At 35.7% G+C, this 17,793-nt stretch overlaps 2 protein-coding genes across 2 annotated transcripts; both read right to left on the bottom strand.

Annotated features, from left to right (window-relative positions):
• Nucleotides 1–1,144: 1,144 nt before the first annotated feature.
• LOC127540284 (olfactory receptor 5B12-like) lies at nucleotides 1,145–2,068 on the bottom strand. The gene has a single exon (XM_051964911.1). The coding sequence runs from the start codon at nucleotides 2,063–2,065 to the stop codon at nucleotides 1,145–1,147; it is 921 nt and encodes a 306-aa protein (XP_051820871.1). The 5' UTR covers nucleotides 2,066–2,068.
• Nucleotides 2,069–9,394: 7,326 nt separating this feature from the next.
• LOC127541083 (olfactory receptor 5B12-like) lies at nucleotides 9,395–10,312 on the bottom strand. The gene has a single exon (XM_051966175.1). The coding sequence runs from the start codon at nucleotides 10,310–10,312 to the stop codon at nucleotides 9,395–9,397; it is 918 nt and encodes a 305-aa protein (XP_051822135.1).
• Nucleotides 10,313–17,793: the final 7,481 nt, after the last annotated feature.

A 17,793-nucleotide genomic window follows, 5' to 3' on the forward strand; every position in this document is an offset into this window, starting at 1 on the left:
AAGATCACATGAATTCCTATTCAGACATAGAAACACATAAAGCACCCAAAGAACCTTTTAGCTAAAAAGGAATTGATTGACATCAGGATACTGACTTTGCATTAAAATACCTCTCTCCCATAGGATCATTGAAAGCCCCTTCCAGGTTCTTGTAACCCTCTAATTGTTTATATTCTTTCCTAAAGACTGACATACTGTGGTGGTGTGTTAGAGCCAGCTCCAACTGTTTTGAAAAAAAGATAATTTAAATTTGATCATCAGTATTTAAAATGTAGAAATCAGTAAATGATACAAATCAAGCCTTAATTTATTGTTTTGTTGAAAATTGAGACTTCATAAATTGATGGAGAAAATAATATGGATTAAATTTTAAAATTTGTCATGGATAAAGTTTGCTTTTTTTCGCTTTCCAGAGAGCTCTCTGAGAAAAAGAAAGATATATAACTAAAGTCATTTTCTTCTCACATCTTTCATAAAACTCTTATATTGTTCCTTAAATAATAAATCAGAGGATTCAACATGAAGGTGATCATGGCATAGAATATAAACACCATTTTGTTTATGTCCATTGAATACTTTGAACTGTATTGAAGCTCCCTCGGTGCCCCTAAAACAAAGGTATTTTAGGGACACCTCTGAGCTGGGGTTGCTGAATAAGGAATGCCAATACCATCCAAGGTACACTTCCCAAGTGACTCTATGACTTTGCCCTCCAAAAATTTTGTTGTTCAAAAAGGTGGGGATTATTTTTCTCTTTCTAGAAGGATAATAGCTGGAATCTCTATGTAATGTCTGTATGTATGTGTATACATATGTGCCATTCATTCCACACAACACTCATAAGACATGGGATACTATTAAGCCACATCATACATGAGGAAAATGAGACAGAAAATGTCAATTCCTTGTCTAGGGCTAAACAATATAAAAATACACAAGACAGAATTTAAATTCAGGGCTCTCTTAACTCCATGTCTATTGCATTCTCAACTAAGTGATGTTGCCTCTGACAAAGTTTGAATTATATTCCTTGGTGCATAAGAAAAATAACTTGACTGGGAGGGACTGGATCCTAGAGTTGGGGGGGTGGGGAGAGATATACATTGGATTTTCTTTTTTTAAAAAAAGGACTATCTAATTAAAGTCACCTTCCTCTCACAGTTTTCATAAAAGCATTCTTGACATCTTTGTTCCTCATACTATAGATCAGAGGGTTTAACATAGGGATGACGATGGTGTAGAATACAGACACTGTTTTGTCTATATCCATTGAATGGCTAGAGCTGGGCTGCAGGTACATGAAGATGATTGTCCCATAAAATATAGACACTGCTATGAGATGGGAAGCACAAGTGGAGAAGGCTTTCTGGCGGCCTTCAGCAGAATGGATCTTCAGGATGGTGATGAAGATTAAGAAGTATGAGGTGAAGATAACGATAAATGGAAAAAAGACAGTGATTGACCCTATGATGAAGATTACTAATTCAATTATGTGAATATCAGAACAAGAGAGAAATAGGAGAGGAGGAATATCACAGAAAAAGTGATGGACTATGTTGGACCTACAGAAAGAAAGGCTAAAAATATTCCCTATAACTATGGAGGAGGTTAAAAAACCACAGAGGTGAGTGCCACTGGCCAGAATTGCACATAGTGTTGAAGTCATGGTGGTGGTGTAATGTAGAGGCTTACACACAGCTGCATGGCGATCATAGGCCATGGAGGCTAAGAGGAAACTTTCAGTAGTAGCAAAGGTCCCGACAAAGAACAATTGTGTAGCACATCCATTATAAGAGATGATTTTATCCCCTCTGAGAAGCCCAGCCATCACCTTAGGAGTAACAGCTGAAGAGTAGCCAAAATCCACAAGAGAGAGATTACTGAGGAAAAAGTACATGGGAGTGTGGAGATGGGAATCCCAGGAGATCAGAGCTACTATGCCCAGGTTCCCAACCAAGGTGATGAGATAGATGAAGGTGAACATGATGAAGAGAGGGACCTGAAGCTCTGGATCATCTGTTATTCCTAGAAGGATAAACTCATTCACTTTTGACTTGTTTTCCATAGATGTCACTTGAGAATAATGTCATCCACCTGAAAGAAAAGAGTAGTCACCAGAAAACCCAGTTTGTGCGACTACTAACTCCAAGATATAAAACATGGTCAGAGACTTATCTTAAGTAAGGGCTAGAAATAAGGAATTCAGAGATCAATTACATCTAGATAGTTGTCACAAAAGTTGTTCTAGGTTTCAAAATTCATTGATCAATTTTCTCATAGAGAGTCCTTCATGCATTTCTTCTCACCAGTTTTTCATCTACTCCATATTAGCCAATCACCAAAATGTTATTTTCCCTTTCAAGAAAGGGAAGTACCTTATTTTCTGGCAAAAATCTGCATTCAAAAATGAATTATTCTTTCTTAGAGTTAAGAGTGACTTTTTTATCTTAATATGCTTCATTCTGATGAATAAAAAGAGAAAAGAGGAATAAAGTAGAAAAAAATAAAATAAGAAAAAAATTAAAAGATAGAGAAGGAGAGAATCAAAGAAAGTTTGACTGGGATTTTGCTATAATGCTGCTTAGTCACAGAATTATAGTGACTGAAAGTTCTGTGCAATGAACTGAAGTGGCCAGTTCCTGAAGAGGAGCAGATGTTAATAGACACCAGTTGCATAGTTGTGGGAGTCATGGTCAAAATGTCAATGATAAATCATATAATTATAAATGTATGATTTCTAAATTTGTTTCCTTCACACACCTTTTTCCTTTTTAAATTTTCCACCACTGTCATTGTAAAAGCAGAAGATGGCTACAAACAGGGGCAGTTTATACCTTAATTCACTATTCACTTTTCTGGGTCCCAAAGAAATCACAACTACAGAATGTATTTCCCTATTTTAATGTCAGTTCTCCACTCTTTTGATTATCTCTAATTTAACTTGGATATAGTTTGTACATAGTTATTCACACATTATCTTCAGATTATGCATTATTTGAAGGCAAAAATTATTTTATTTTTCTTTGTTTGCTCAGTGTTTAACTTCGTTCTGGGATACAGAGCAGAAATTTAATCAATGCTTATTGTCTTCCTCATTGTTTAATAGTAATCCAGTGGCCTTTGAGCATGAGATAAATACATAATCCATTTTTAGGTACTATTATAAGCATTTACAATTGGGAAAAGGCTGCCATGTACACCACTTATACTTAGGGTATTTTAGTTTCATCTCTATCACAATGAGTCATTACAGATTTTCACACAAGTGGTAAACAGATTTCAACATGCTGTCTCCTGTATCTTTAAAAAAAATAGTAAACAGAATTAGAGATTCAAATCACCCTAGTTCCTCAAAGAACATCTGCCTCAGTTTACTTGTGACTAGAACTCATCTCTACCAAAAACACCTGTCAAAAGTCATGTAATATTGGAAAAAGAGAAGAACTAGTAAACTAGCAAGAATGAAAGACAAGTGATATACATACATGCATACATATATGCCTCTTGGGCTCCCCTAGGAATTATATTTAGCTAGAAGATATATTAGACTTTATAGACTCTCCAATATAGGAACACAAATCTGGCTAGAAAGATAACATTTAGACTTGGGGAATAAAACTCATAACTGGAATATAATTCTGGAAAGATTTTCCCCTTATTTCAATGACAAGGGGTAGAAAGCAGCAGGATCTTGTATTTTTTTTTATTAGACTGGGAAAATATAGTTATATGAAGAAATCCAGGAACCATGGGGAAACGTGGTGAAAAGCACCATGGTTATTATCAGTACTGAAGGAGTGTTCAATTATCTGGGCATCTGCCATAAAGTTCTTTCTTATTCTGCCTCTCTCATTCTATCTCCCTGTCTTTCAATCTTGTTCTCTGTCTCTCTGTATCTTTGCATTTTTGTCTGTGTCCGTCTTTCCCTGTCTTTGTTGCCTCCCTTTTTTATCTGCTTACTTCTCTGTGTGCTCTTCTTTCCTTTATCTATTACACATGCATCTCTCTGCCTCTCCTCCCAAAGAACAGCTTTTGCTTTTTTAGTGAAAATGAATTTTTTTATCCATTGAAAGTTCAAAAATTAAGAAATATCTATGAGGAAGTTCTATTATTCATTTGATTATCATAATTGAGAGGGAATTGTTAGGTAGAATCAAAATAAATGGCAATGTTACAAGAGTAGAATGAAAATAATTAAATTACTCTGAAGCTTGAGATAGATAAAAAAAAAAAAAATCACCAAGCAAAAATGTCTATTAAGCTTAAGAGTCAATTCCAGGCATTTTAGCAGAAGGACAAAATAATATCCTATGTATCAATTCTTTAGGGAGTTAAATTTGAAATGAGGGAATAGAAACATTTCAAAAATGAAATTGAAGATATAGGGGGGAATTTATAATTAGACAGATTAAGATGTGAAAAAATATTTCAGAACAGAAATAAATGAGTGGTAACCAGGAATGAATGCAAAAGCAGATCTTATGTTACAGAAATAGAATCAGGGAAATTTCAGGGCTCAAAATGAATTGGGAGAGACCCAGAAAGCAGATAACTACAAATGGATTGGTATTTTTTTTTAAATGAGTATTTATGGAAACAAAGGATAATTTAAAAAAAAGAACTGGACTGATTTTCTGGACAGGTAAGGCAAATACAATGAATGAGAAGCAAATTCAGAGCTCTTCAATTTTATTTTTCTTCTATTTTCTCTTGCAATGAAAAATATTTCTAGATTTAGAAAAAGAGAAGTGTAACTAATAGCAGGTTGCTGCCAAAGATAACAAGGACTAGCACTTATATTATAGTGGAGTGAAGGAAAATAGCATTTATACAGCATCTATTATATGTCAAGCACCCTGCTGCACTTTATAAATATTCTCACAACCTTGTAAAGTAGGTACTGTAATTATTCACATTTTAAAATTGAGACAAACAGAAGTTAAATGACTTGCCCAGAATTGCTGCTTAAGTATCTATGAGCATTTGAGCTCAGGATGTCTTAATTCCAGTCCTACTGCTCTACCCACTCTACCAGAGCTGCTTCTTTAAAGTTTACAATGTATTTTAAATATATTGGATCATTTGAACCCTACAACAATTTTGTAACTAACATACATAGCAAATAAGAAAGCCAATTTGACCTTGCATTGAAGGGAGAGATAGAGTATCCAAACATACAATGGTGGTCCTCTCTATTCTTGGAGCACATTTCAGAATTTCATTCATTGAGACTAGAGATCTTCCAGAGAAGCTCAGCCAGCATGACAAAGGACTTTGAAATTTAGCCATATGGGGATTGATGGAACAAACTCATCTTCTAGTTCAGAGATGCTAAACTATAGGTGCCAGGATAGAGGATGGGATTGAAAATTTCTTGAAGCATATGAAGAACTGAGATATAGAAAAAGGATTTAGTTTGTTTTATTTGTACCCCCCCCCAAAAAAAAACAACCCAGCAACAAAGGGAAAAGGTTGAGAAGAAACAAATTTAAGTGTGATGTAAGAAAAATATTCTAAAAACATTGTTATTCGGAAGTAAAAAGGGCTTCCTTAACATATACTGGATTTCCCATTTCTTGAAATCTTTAGGGGACTACTTGGCCTCTTCTTTAACATATCACAAACATAATCAGCAAATACATACTCACACATTTATATGTGTGTATATGTGCATGTATATATGTTTATATGTATGTATATGTACATACACACACACACACAAAGACAGAGAGAGAGAAAGAGAAAGAGAAGGAGATAAACAGTCAGAGATAAACAGAGACACACAGAGAGAGACAAGCAGAAAGACAGAGAATTACAGAATTACAGAAAGAGAGACAAAGGTGGACATTATTGTTCATTTCATAGGAAAATTTAACTGTTAGCACTTTTTGTCACTGTGATTATACATGTCACTTCAACTCAGAGCCTCATTTCACTCATATGTCAAAAGAAGATAAAATTGATGGCACCTACATTATAGTACTGTTTTGAGTCTAGACTGTGAAGTACTTTGAAAATTTCAAGCTTTCTTTAAATGTTGTCTACTATTGTTTTAATTATTAATACTTCTACTACCTGTGTTATCTGTCAAAAATATCTTAAGTTCTTTTACCCCTAGAATACTATGGAGCTCTCCTTGCTCGTCAATAAAGGAAAAAATATCAGTCTAGATAATGTCTGAGATCCTTTCCAGTTGTAAATTCATCATCCTATGATACTTTGCAACTCTGTTAATTTAGACACTTATCATTCTTCATTGTCCTGCTGTAAAATAACTTCTTTCTAATGGGGTTGATGTGTGATTTCTAAGCAATTAGAAAATAAATACCTGTTTCATTGACTATTCAAGGAGTAGAAAAAAGTCAACTTTTACAATAAATACAATCAATCATTTTAATATAATAGGAACAATATTAAATATAATACATGTTTATTATGATTTATAGTAATATTGATGTCATATATGGTACTGAAGCCATTTTGATGATTGATATTATTGAATCAAACAATGTGTAGACATAGTATATGATAATCCTTCTCAGTGATGTATTCCAAGTTGAGTCAAGAGACTTGCATTTTTATGTCTTGAGAGAGCTGTTCTTAATCTCCAGGGCTGACAAGGAAATTGAATTTCTATTCAGAAATATCTATTTTTGGTGGATAGTACTATTTTGTTAAGAATTTTTGGTTAGGAGCATGAAAACTTGGATTGTAATCTTGCGATGAAATGCAATAATTCTGTAACCTCATAGAAATTAATCAAGCCTTTTATACTTTTTTTGAAAAAAAATTAAAAACATAAATACAAAATAGATAAAGGAAATAAATTGCTATGTGTACAGCATAACAAAAAAGAGGATTCAAAATATTAAGCAATAAATTTGCCTTTTGTACTTCTATCTTTCTTATTTGGAAAATAGGAAGAATATTTCTCCAGGTATGGAGGCCACATAGTGCCTGTGAGGAAGATGTTTGCCAAGATTCAAATGCTACAGAAATGACCTACCATTGTCAGTTCTGTACTCTTCTAAACTTTGTTATCAACCCACTTCCTCGAGAATTGAATTCAATATCCTGCACACAATATGCCTTTAATCAAGTTAATTGTTAACAATGTAATTATTATCAAGCAGAAAATTATTTAATTTTGTGTTTATTAGGAGTATACAGTTTCCCATCACTCAGATTGCTCCTTTGCTAGCTGAAGAATGATGAGCTTGAAAAGCTACAAGTAATGGATAATACCTAGTAGATAAAAGTGGATAATGGATAATAGCTATTATTATTTATAATAATATATATTATATTATTGGATATAAATATATCCAATATGTGTATTAGATATATTGGATATTTAAATACAATTTATATGCATGAGTTCATTTGAATCTGGAGAAAACCCTATGAGAAAAGTATCACAGTTGTAATTATACACTATTTTTGAATAAGGAAATGAAAGCCAAGCAACTTACCCATGATGAGAGTGAGTTAGTTATCTCAGAGATAATGAAGAATTTTATCCAGGTCTATCCTATCTCCAGGTCTAGTTGTATTATGTTTCTGTCTCCATGAGCACTATAACCTTGGGTTGATATCCTACAACCTCCCTGGTCTGATTATGGATAAAGGTGGCCATGACTCCAAAGACAAAAGTTAACAAAGAACTTTATATTCAGTGGTTGACCTTGAAGTCCTAAGCTTAGGGAGCCTCTGATCTCATGGAGAAATTATTTGCTAGTCACTGGGGCAAAGAGTTCAAAGTTTTCTAATAGCAGAATGGTCATTTTTTTTATCATTGTTTTGGCATTGATTTCATTTAGCTCATTTTCAGCAAATAGAAAACAAATTAGATGGATAAATAAATGAGTTGGAGAATTTGACCCACCACAGTGCTGAATTCTATAATGGAATCTATAATGTTTCAGTATCAGTAGCAAAAATTGGAGATGAGGCATGGTCTTTATGAAGACCTTGGAGTCCTTCAGCTCTTGGGAGATGGTGGTCCCTTGGAGATACCTGGCAGCTCTATTGCCAATTCAAGAACAAAATAAGCCATTAAATTCTGCTCTCACAATGGGAAAAAAGAGTATTTTCTCATGGGTACTTTATCATTCTTAGCTTGTTATTAGCAAAACAAAGTAGAAAAGGTGGTAATGGCCATTGTCAAAAGTTAGTTTCTAGTCTTTCTTGTACCACCTCCTAGCTATGTGACAAGTCACTGAATATCTCCAGAGTTCAGTTTATTCATCTTTTAAATGGATATGATAAACTCAGACTAGTCTACCATCAGAAGGACTTGGTGAAGATCAAATGTGACTCTGGACATGAAACAAAAATATAGTGAAAAGATCACTGAAGTTGGTATTAGAAGATTTGCTATGGAATTTATGGTCATGTGTTTCTCCTGCCCCTCCCCTCCCAAAAATAATTTCCCCTTTTCCTCTCCATTGTAATATATGTTATGGACTCCTTTTATATCAGATTAATTTATTCCATTATATATATATATATATATATCCTTTTCTCCTTTTCCCAATACTTTCCTCTTTCTCAATTCTTAATTTTATTTAAAAGAAATTATCCCACCATATTCAACTCACACCTATGCCCTCTGTGTATACTTCTAGTGGCTCTAAAATAAGAAAAAAAAATATTAGGAACTGTATCGTTTTGCCATGTAGGAATGGAAACATTATCCTTATCAAATCTTTTATAATTTCACTTTCCTGTTCCATAGTTCCAAATTTCTCTTATTGTTTTGTTGATGGTTTAATCTTTAGAAAGTGATAGAGAAAATAATAATGCTAGTTAAATTTTAAATTGGGTTATGTGAATTCTTTTTTTAATTGAATGTCAAGTTCTAAGTATTTCCCAGTTCACCTCTGGTTTAGGGTCTAGCAAATATCAGTGGCATTACCATTAAAACTGTGTTTTCTAAACTATTAAGGATTTTTGCTGTCTAAATAGTAAATGTTTTAGAACTCATAAAGCTGATCTTCCTCTTTCTAAAAGGATAGAAGCTAGAATCATAATATCATGCTTGGGTGTGTGTGTGTGTGTGTGTGTGTGTGTGTGTGTGTTATTCATTCCACAAAAAAAAAAAAAAACAATAAATATGGTATGCTATTAAAGCCATTTAAATAGGAGGAAACTGATGTTGAGACATTAAGTAGCTTGTCAAAGGTATGAAACATAAAAGTATCTGACAGGGAATTTAAGTTCATGTCTCTTCTAACTCTGAGTCTATGACACTTTCTACTATATGATGTTGTCTCTAAAAAGGTTGGTAAATACTTTGTGTGCACAAGAAAAAGAGCCTAATTTGAGGGATGGTTCCCAGAGGAAAAAAGATGCAGGTTGTATTTTCTAAGAAAAAAAGATGATCTATTTGAAGTTATCTTCTCATAGCTTTCCTGAAAGCATTCTTAATGTCTTTGTTCCTAAGACTATAAACCAGAGGGTTCAACATAGGGATAACCATGGTGTAGAATACTGACACCACTTTGTCTGAGTCCATTGAATGGTTTGAACTAGGTTGGAAGTACATGAACATGATTGTCCCATAAAATATAGACACTGCCGTGAGATGGGAAGCACAGGTGGAGAAGGCTTTCTGGCGGCCTTCAGCAGAACGGATCTTCAAGATGGTGATGAAAATTAGTAAGTAAGAGATAAAGATGACAAGAAGTGGAGAAGAGACAGTGAATAACCCTACTGTAAAGATTACTAACTCAGTAATGTGAACATCAGAGCAAGAGAGAAGTAGCAGAGGGGTAATATCACAGAAAAAGTGTTCAAGTATGTTTGACCTACAAAAGGAAAGGCTAAATATCGTTCCTGCAACTATGGAGGTGGCTAACAGGCTACAGATGTAAGCACCAATGACTAGCTGCACACATACTGTTGATGTCATGGTAGTGGTATAATGTAGGGGCTTGCACACAGCTGCATGACGATCATAGGCCATGGAGGCTAAGAGGAAACTATCAGTGCAAGCAAAGGTCCCAACAAAGAATAATTGTGCTGCACATCCATTATAGGAAATGACTTTGTCTCCTTTGAGGAGCCCAGCCATCACCTTGGGTGTAATAGCTGAGGAGTAGCCACAATCCACCAGGGAGAGGTTACTGAGGAAAAAATACATAGGGGTATGAAGGCGGGAATCCAAGGCGATCAGAACTACTATCCCCAGGTTCCCTACCATAGTAATGAAGTAAATGAGGATGAATATTATGAAGAGAGGAACCTGAAGCTCTGGAACATCTGTTAATCCTGTAAGGATGAACTCATTCATTTTAGTTCTGTTTTCCATGAGGTCACTTGAGAGTGATGTTATTCACCTGCAACAAAAGAATAATCATTAGAAATTTCTACTCTGTATGATGAATAACTACAAGACATAAAACATGGTCAGAAACCTATTTTATGTGAAGACCATAATCAAGCAATTAAGAGTCCAAGGACATAAGTGGTTGTCAGAGCAGTTACTCTAAATCCCCAAAATTCATTCAGTATATTCTCTCATAGAGAGTCACTTGTATATTATTTTTCACTTTATAAAATCTACTACAAATTTGACAATCCCCAAAGTGGCATTTCTCACTTTAGGAAAGGAAGTAAATACTTAAAACTTTGTCTCATAAACTATAAAATAATAGAGAAAAGTTCATTTTTATAGCTAATATAATCAAGGATTTTCCTTAATGGGAACAATATTTAATAGAATATAAACAGCCAATTTATAGTTAAAACATAGCAAAATTAATCTCATATATGGTACTAGAGTCATTTTGGTAATTGCAACTATTGAATCAAATACATATAGCCATAGTATATGACCATCCTTCCCACTGATGTACTCTTCAATTTTTATACCAAAATGATATGTTTTCTGCTCAGAAATGTCTAGGTTTTGATGAATAGCACTATTTTGGAAAGAACACTTGATTAGGAGTTTGAAGACTCGGGAACTAAAATTATTTTAATATGTGCTAATTTGACTTCACAGAAATTAATCAAGTCTTCTGTACTTTGCTCATTGGGAAAATGGGAACAGTATTTCTTCAAATGTGAAAGTCATTCAATACATGTGATGAATATTGTGAAGTCCAGACTAGCTCCCTGGAGGCTTCAGGAACAGTCAGACTTGAGATAAGTAAAAGTCCTTGGTCTTTAGAGGGAGAAGTGAAGGAGATGGACAAAATTGCCAAGAGACTCCTGGATTCTTGAGTCCAAAGTCACCACCTCTCTTCTCCTCCTGTTGGCCAAGTGAAGTCTGGCTTGTTTTACCCCACCCTCTAATCCTTGCCTATTATCTGTATACACCAAACATTGAATAAGCACTGAATAGTGATAAAGGCCATTTTTCCAAACATATGCTAATAGAGTCATTGTCTCATACTGAATAGGTAATTAGTCTTAAGTGCTCTATTGTCTGATTCAAGCACATCTTTTAAGAGTTTCAGCCCTTTACAGAATATGTTTGCCAAAAATCAAATGCTATTGGAATAAGAGTTACCAGGATCAATAAGGAGTACTGGGGCTATACATGTGTAGTATTCTGAGAAACAAAAAGATAGAGAACAAAAAAAATAGTATATAGAGTGCTTCTACACTACAAAGTACACTACAAAGAACTTTGATCTTTGAGTCAAGATAATGAACTTAAATCCTACTTTAAGCCCTTATTAATTATACATGTCTGGGAAAGTCAAATAAGTCATTTAGCTTTGGCCTACTTATCTTTGAAGGAGGGCAGAGTAATTTTAATGGTATTTATCTTACACAGTTGTTGGGAGATCCAAGAAAAAAAATTGATATAAAGCACTTTGCAAATACTGAAGTGCTCTATTTATAAATAAATTGTTGTATCTGTGTCTGACCATTCCTGACCCAATTATCACACAAATGAGAGTTATCTTTGCTGACATGGATAATACTCATCTAAACTCTGTCATAAACCTACTCCCTCAAAAATTTAATGCGGTATCTTGCACACAGTATACCCTTAATCAACATTATTAACAAGTATTCATTAAGACTACACTTTTGCCCATCCTTCAGATTACTCATTCAGTTACTGAAGAATGGTGAGATTAAAAAGCTCCATGCAATAGATAATAGTTAATATGTATAGAGCCCTTAGATGTTTGAACATGATTTCTATATATGTGATTTCATTTGAATCTAAAGATAAAACTATGAGAACAATACCATGAATATAATCACACACAACTGATGAGGAAGAATATAGAGGGTCAAATAACATACCCACAGCAAGAGGGAATTAATGTCAGAAATAGTGATGGTCTTTATCCAGGTCTTCTTGCCTCCAGTTCCATTGATGTTCCCTCTATGGTGTTGTCTGCATGAGTGTTATAATCTAGTCTAGATTGAATATCCAAGAACCTAGCTGACTTGATTATGGAGAAAAATGGCCATCACTCCATTAATGAGAGATAGCCAAGAACTTTATATTCAAGGATAGACCTTGAAGTCCCAAGCCCAGGAATTATGTGATACTATTAGAGAAACTTTTTAGTAAATACCAGGGCAAAAAATTCATTGCTTCCTAGGGGCAGAATGGTCCCTCTTAGCCATTGTTGTAACATGGACAGCAGCAGAGTTAGCAACATCCATCCTCCACCCTTCATTCAGCTTAGGCTCAGCAAACTGAAAAAGAGTCAGATGATTTAATGAATGACCTGAGAAATTTAACCCATAAAGTGGTACCACAGCACTGAGTCCTATAGGACCGTGTTTCAGTGTCACTAACAAAAGTCAGGGATGAAGCATGGATTTTAATACAGATCTCGGTGCCTTTCTACTCTTGGGAGATGTGCTCCCTTGGAGATACCTAGCTACTCTGCTGCCAACTCAAGAACAAAACAAGTAATTAAATTCTTTTCTCACCTTTGGGAAGAATAATTTTCTCATAGGCACTTTTTCATTCTTACAATATTGTTAACCAAAAGAGGTAGAAAGGGGACTGGAGAAGGTCATTTTCCAAATTAAGGTTCTAATCTTGCTTGCATTATCTCTTAGTGTGGTGAAAATTGTCAAATCATTGAACATCTCCAGGTCTCAGATTATTCACTGTAAATTCCAGACTAGCTCTCTGGAGCTATCAGCCTGAGTCCTTGATCTTAGAAGAGGAATGAAGATGTGGGATTCATGTGGATGGTCAAACATGGAGTCCATTTATTCCAAATTCTCTCAGCTTTATATACCTTAATACCTTACATAACTATAGTGCACTGCACATGCACTAACTATATACCACACACGTGGGACCACATAAACAAGTTGCTATTGTGTATAGATGTCTCTTTGCTTGGTATCACTCTGCTTTAGTTGCAACACAGAAGTTCTGACTTCTCAGGAAGGCCAAAAGCCCTTAGGGGAGATGGGGAGCCAAACCAGACACTGTCAACAGGGTTCCTTTTACTGGACTAAAGCGTCTTATACCTTGCCTAGAATTCCCCACTATCTGTGGCCCCTATATTTCTCCCTTTCTTTTGTTTTAATTGAAGCAGGTGTACTTCAGTGATTAAATCCATCAACATGGGAAGAATCACACAGGCAAGTAGTAATATCACACAGGCAAGTAGTAATATAACAAATAGCATGAATAAGCAAGATTCTATAAAATACTTCCATGAATCCGAGAAGGAAGGTATAGAAAATAGCAATTAATTCCCAACTACACATACATTTCCTTCATCAGCCAAGAGATAGTCCAAAGCGAATCTGTGATGACCGCGTATTTAAAATCAGTTGGAGTCAGGAATTCAGGTTAAGGGGAAAATCTTTAATCTTTATTCTTTTTGAGGTGAAAGGGGATTGTGATAGCAATATGGGCAGCTGTGTCAAGGGCAGCCAGCAGAGATGAAGGGGGATTGAAGGTGAAAGGGGGATCGGAGATGAAGGGGGGTTGCGATAGCAATGTGAGCAGCTGTGTCAAGACGCCAGCCAGCAGTCTCTCTTTCCACTTCCCTTTCCACTCCCCTGCCTCCACCCACCAAAATCGTCATTTCCTATACAGCACATCAGTACTTGCACAAAGAGTGGGCAGGGGCCATTCTTTCTCCAAGCATATATATTAATAGAGTATGGTCCAATTACTATTCAGCCTCATGTGCTTGGGACCTCAATGCATCAACTCAAGCCTCAGCCCATTACACCAATCTATTGTCCAAAACTTCATATGTCAGGGAATCCAATGATTCCTGCAGGTTTTGAAGTTGTGCATCACTCATTAACAATGATTTTTATGGTCATGGTGATGTTCTTTAGTTAATTGCCATACATAGGATTAACTGCCAGGCTCTTTAAGTGATGGACACAGTCAGAGATGGAACCACTCAATTTTTCCTGGGTCTTCTTCTTTGTTTCAAGGGTCTTCCCTTTTTCTTTCTCTGATGAACAAGGTGGATACGGCTCATTGGCACCCTTCAGATTCCTTCTTTATCTGTAGAGACACAAGCAAACCCTGTGCCTCAAGCAGTTAACCTATCTGGTCCCTTCCATTCACCACTCTCTGGATCTTTCCACAACACCTGGCAATTATCTAAAGATATTGGCACTGCTTGCACTGGATACTGCCCTTCCAGTGGGTTATGAAACCTGTCTGCCAGAGCCAGGGCATCTTCATAAAAAAATCAAAAAATTAATAGTATAAAGGAATGAGTTTGGAAGTTCTCTAGGGTTACCTGTGGCTCCCCCTTTCTTTTGTTTTTGGAGAAGCATCTTAATGTCTCTGTTTCTCTTCTCTACTATTGCTTGTCCATGAGGTTTGAAGGGTATGTCAGTGGTGTGTGAAATCTGATACTGGGCACAAAAGTGTGAGAAATATTTAGAAGTATATGCAAGATCCACTATCTGTTTTTATTGCTTGTGGCATACCCATAACTGCAAAGGCCTGTCTCTTTTGTTTCTGGTATTGCAAAAGTAAATCCTGGAAAGATATCCATAGCAACATGGATAAAAGAGAGATGACGAAAAGATTTAAATTGGGTGACATCCATTTCCTAACTTTCACTGGGTCTCAAACTACGACGGTTCTTCCCTGGAGGGAACATAGGAGCATGGAAAGGAAGGCAAGCTATATAGGCCTTTACTATGCTCCTAGCTTCCTCTTTTGTTATTTCAACCTGCAGATGTAAAGCTCGATCAGCCTGATGATATTTAGAATGAGAGTCTTGGGCTGTGTGAAATGTTGGCTAACATGGTGAAAGGTAATCTGCCCTTGAATTTCCATAAAAAATAGGACTTGGAGTCCCATATGAGAGTAGACATGCAAGATATAAATCTTACCTGATACTTTCTCACTTAAACCTGAAGTTCCTTAAAAAGTTGAAATATGTTAGAGGCTACAAATTTTATTTGGGCTGTGGTAATTCTTTGTAACACCTACTGAATAGGCTGAATCAGATACATCTCCTGGATAATAAGTAAGAGCTACCATAATTGCATACAACTCATTTTGCTGAGTAGACTGCAAGGAAGTTCTGACTACTCTTTTTATAGCTAAGTTAGGAGAATATACAGCACAAATATTATGTTTGGACACATCTGTAAAGATGGTTGATCCTTTAAGAGGGATCTTAGAAATGTTTTCTTCAAAAATCAATGTCCAATTATGTAATACCTGAGTTATCTTTAAGGGGGACCCATGTTTAAATTTTATGAGCTGTGGCCCATAAAATTTGCCACTCTGGGATGGTTTCACAGCATATGTTAATTTGTGCATTAGTATAGAAGGTGTATATCTTGTCAGGTCATATCCCAGATAATTGTATTTATCACTCAATGGCCTTTAATAAGATTCTAGCCACAAGCACTGGGTAAAGAATAAGGCTTTGGTTTGGTTGTGCTTGAAGAGTCACCCATTCAATCACACTGTCTCCTTGATGAAAGACTGCTGTAGGTGCCTGTTTTGTAGGAAAAATTGATATTTCCAAGGGTGTTTGAGTGACTATTTCCACCACATTGGATAAAGCCAGTTCAATCTTTCTCAAAGCTTCTTGGCCTTCTTTTGTAAGATGGCGGGGCAAGTCTAAAGCAGTATTTCCCCTTAAAATGTCATATAATGGTTGTAATTGATAAGTAGTTAAGCCTGACACTGGACACATCCATTGAATATCTCATATCAGTTTCTGAAAGTCATTTAAGTTGTATTTTTGTTCCATAAGTACCTTGAGCTATAGCGGATATCCTAAATTTTGAAAAGGAGCATGCCTTTGAATTTTTATGGGGGGGGGGGATGACATACAATCAGTAGTTCTTTAGTGTTTCTATAGTCTTTTGTAGACATGCTTCTAACATTTGCTCCTCAGGTGCACATCCCAAGATATCATACATGTAATGTAATAACATAACTTTTGGAAATTCTTTTCTTACTGGAGTAAGAGCAGCAGCTATCTACATTTGTTCTTATTTGTTTTGTGATTTGATTTATCTAAATCTGAGAGTGCAATATTGAGATCTCCCACTATTATAGTTTTGCTGTCTATTTCTTCTCGCAACTCTCTTAGCTTCTCTTTAAGGAAGTTAGATGCTATACCACTTGGTGCATATATGTTTAATACTGATATTGCTTCATTGTCTATAGTACCCTTAAGCAAATATAGTTTCCTTCCTTATCTCTTTTAATTAGATCAATCTTTGCTTTTGCTTGATCTGAGATAAGGATGGCTACCCCTGCTTTTTTGACTTCACCTGAAGCATAATAGATTCTGCTCCAGCCTTTTACCTTTAATCTGTATGTATCTCCCTGTTTTAAATGTGTTATCTGTAAACAACAGATTGTAGGGTTCTGACTTTTGATCCAGTCTGCTATCCGCCTCCTCTTTATGGGAGAGTTCATCCCATTCACATTTGCGGTTAAAATAACCAATTCTGCATTTCCTGCCATCCTAATATCCCCAGATTATACTTTTCTTTTTCTTGCCCTTCTTCCCTTCTTCCCTATTGGTCCCACTAACGTCGCACAGCTCTCCCTCTTTAGTATCCCTCCCTGCTCCCTTTGAATCCCTTCCCTTTTCTTGTACACTTCCCTTATTACTCTTTTTCCTTCTCCCTTTTCCTCTCCCACTTTTTAATGAGGTGAGAGAAGAGTCTGTGTAAAACAAATATGTCAATTGTTTCTTCTTTGAGCCAACTCTGATGAGAGTAGGATTCACACAACATTCCTCCCCCCTCTAAGTTCCCTCATATATGATAGGTTTCCTTTGCCTCATTGTCGCATGTAGTTTCCCTTTTTTTAATCTCCCTTCTTCCTTTTTTCTGACACTATCCCCTTTCCATTTCTACTTCCCTTTTTCATGTTATATCTGTAAAATCAAATTATACATATGGTCTTTATGTATGTTCACAGCAGAAATACAGTTCTCAAGAGTTCCTTTTACCTTTTTCTACTTCTCTTGATTCCTGTTGTTGAAGATCAATTTTTTTGTTTAAGTCTGGTTTTTTCCTTCGAAACAGATGGAATTCCTCTATTTCATTAAATGTCCATCTTCTTCCGTGGAAAAAAATACTCAGCTTAGCTAGATGTTTATTCTTGGCTGCATTCCAAATTCTTTTGCCTTTGGGAATATCTGATTCCAGGCCCTTCGATCCTTTAATGTTGAGGCAGCCAGATCTTGCGTGACCCTTATTGTGGCATCTCGGTATTTGAACTGTTTTTTCCTGGCTGCTTGTAAAATTTTTTCTTTAGTCTGGAAATTCTGAAGTTTGGCCACAATATTCCTTGGAGTCTTTATTTTAGGGTCTTTTTCAGAAGGTATTCAATGA

The sequence above is a fragment of the Antechinus flavipes genome, chromosome 6 (assembly GCF_016432865.1).
Source record: "Antechinus flavipes isolate AdamAnt ecotype Samford, QLD, Australia chromosome 6, AdamAnt_v2, whole genome shotgun sequence".
In the NCBI taxonomy this organism is placed as follows: domain Eukaryota; kingdom Metazoa; phylum Chordata; class Mammalia; order Dasyuromorphia; family Dasyuridae; genus Antechinus; species Antechinus flavipes.

What these genes read in the sequence shown, in the direction of transcription:
- LOC127540284 (XM_051964911.1), bottom strand. Translation starts at nt 2,065, where the DNA reads ATGGAAAACAAGTCAAAAGTGAATGAGTTTATCCTTCTAGGAATAACA.
- LOC127541083 (XM_051966175.1), bottom strand. Translation starts at nt 10,312, where the DNA reads ATGGAAAACAGAACTAAAATGAATGAGTTCATCCTTACAGGATTAACA.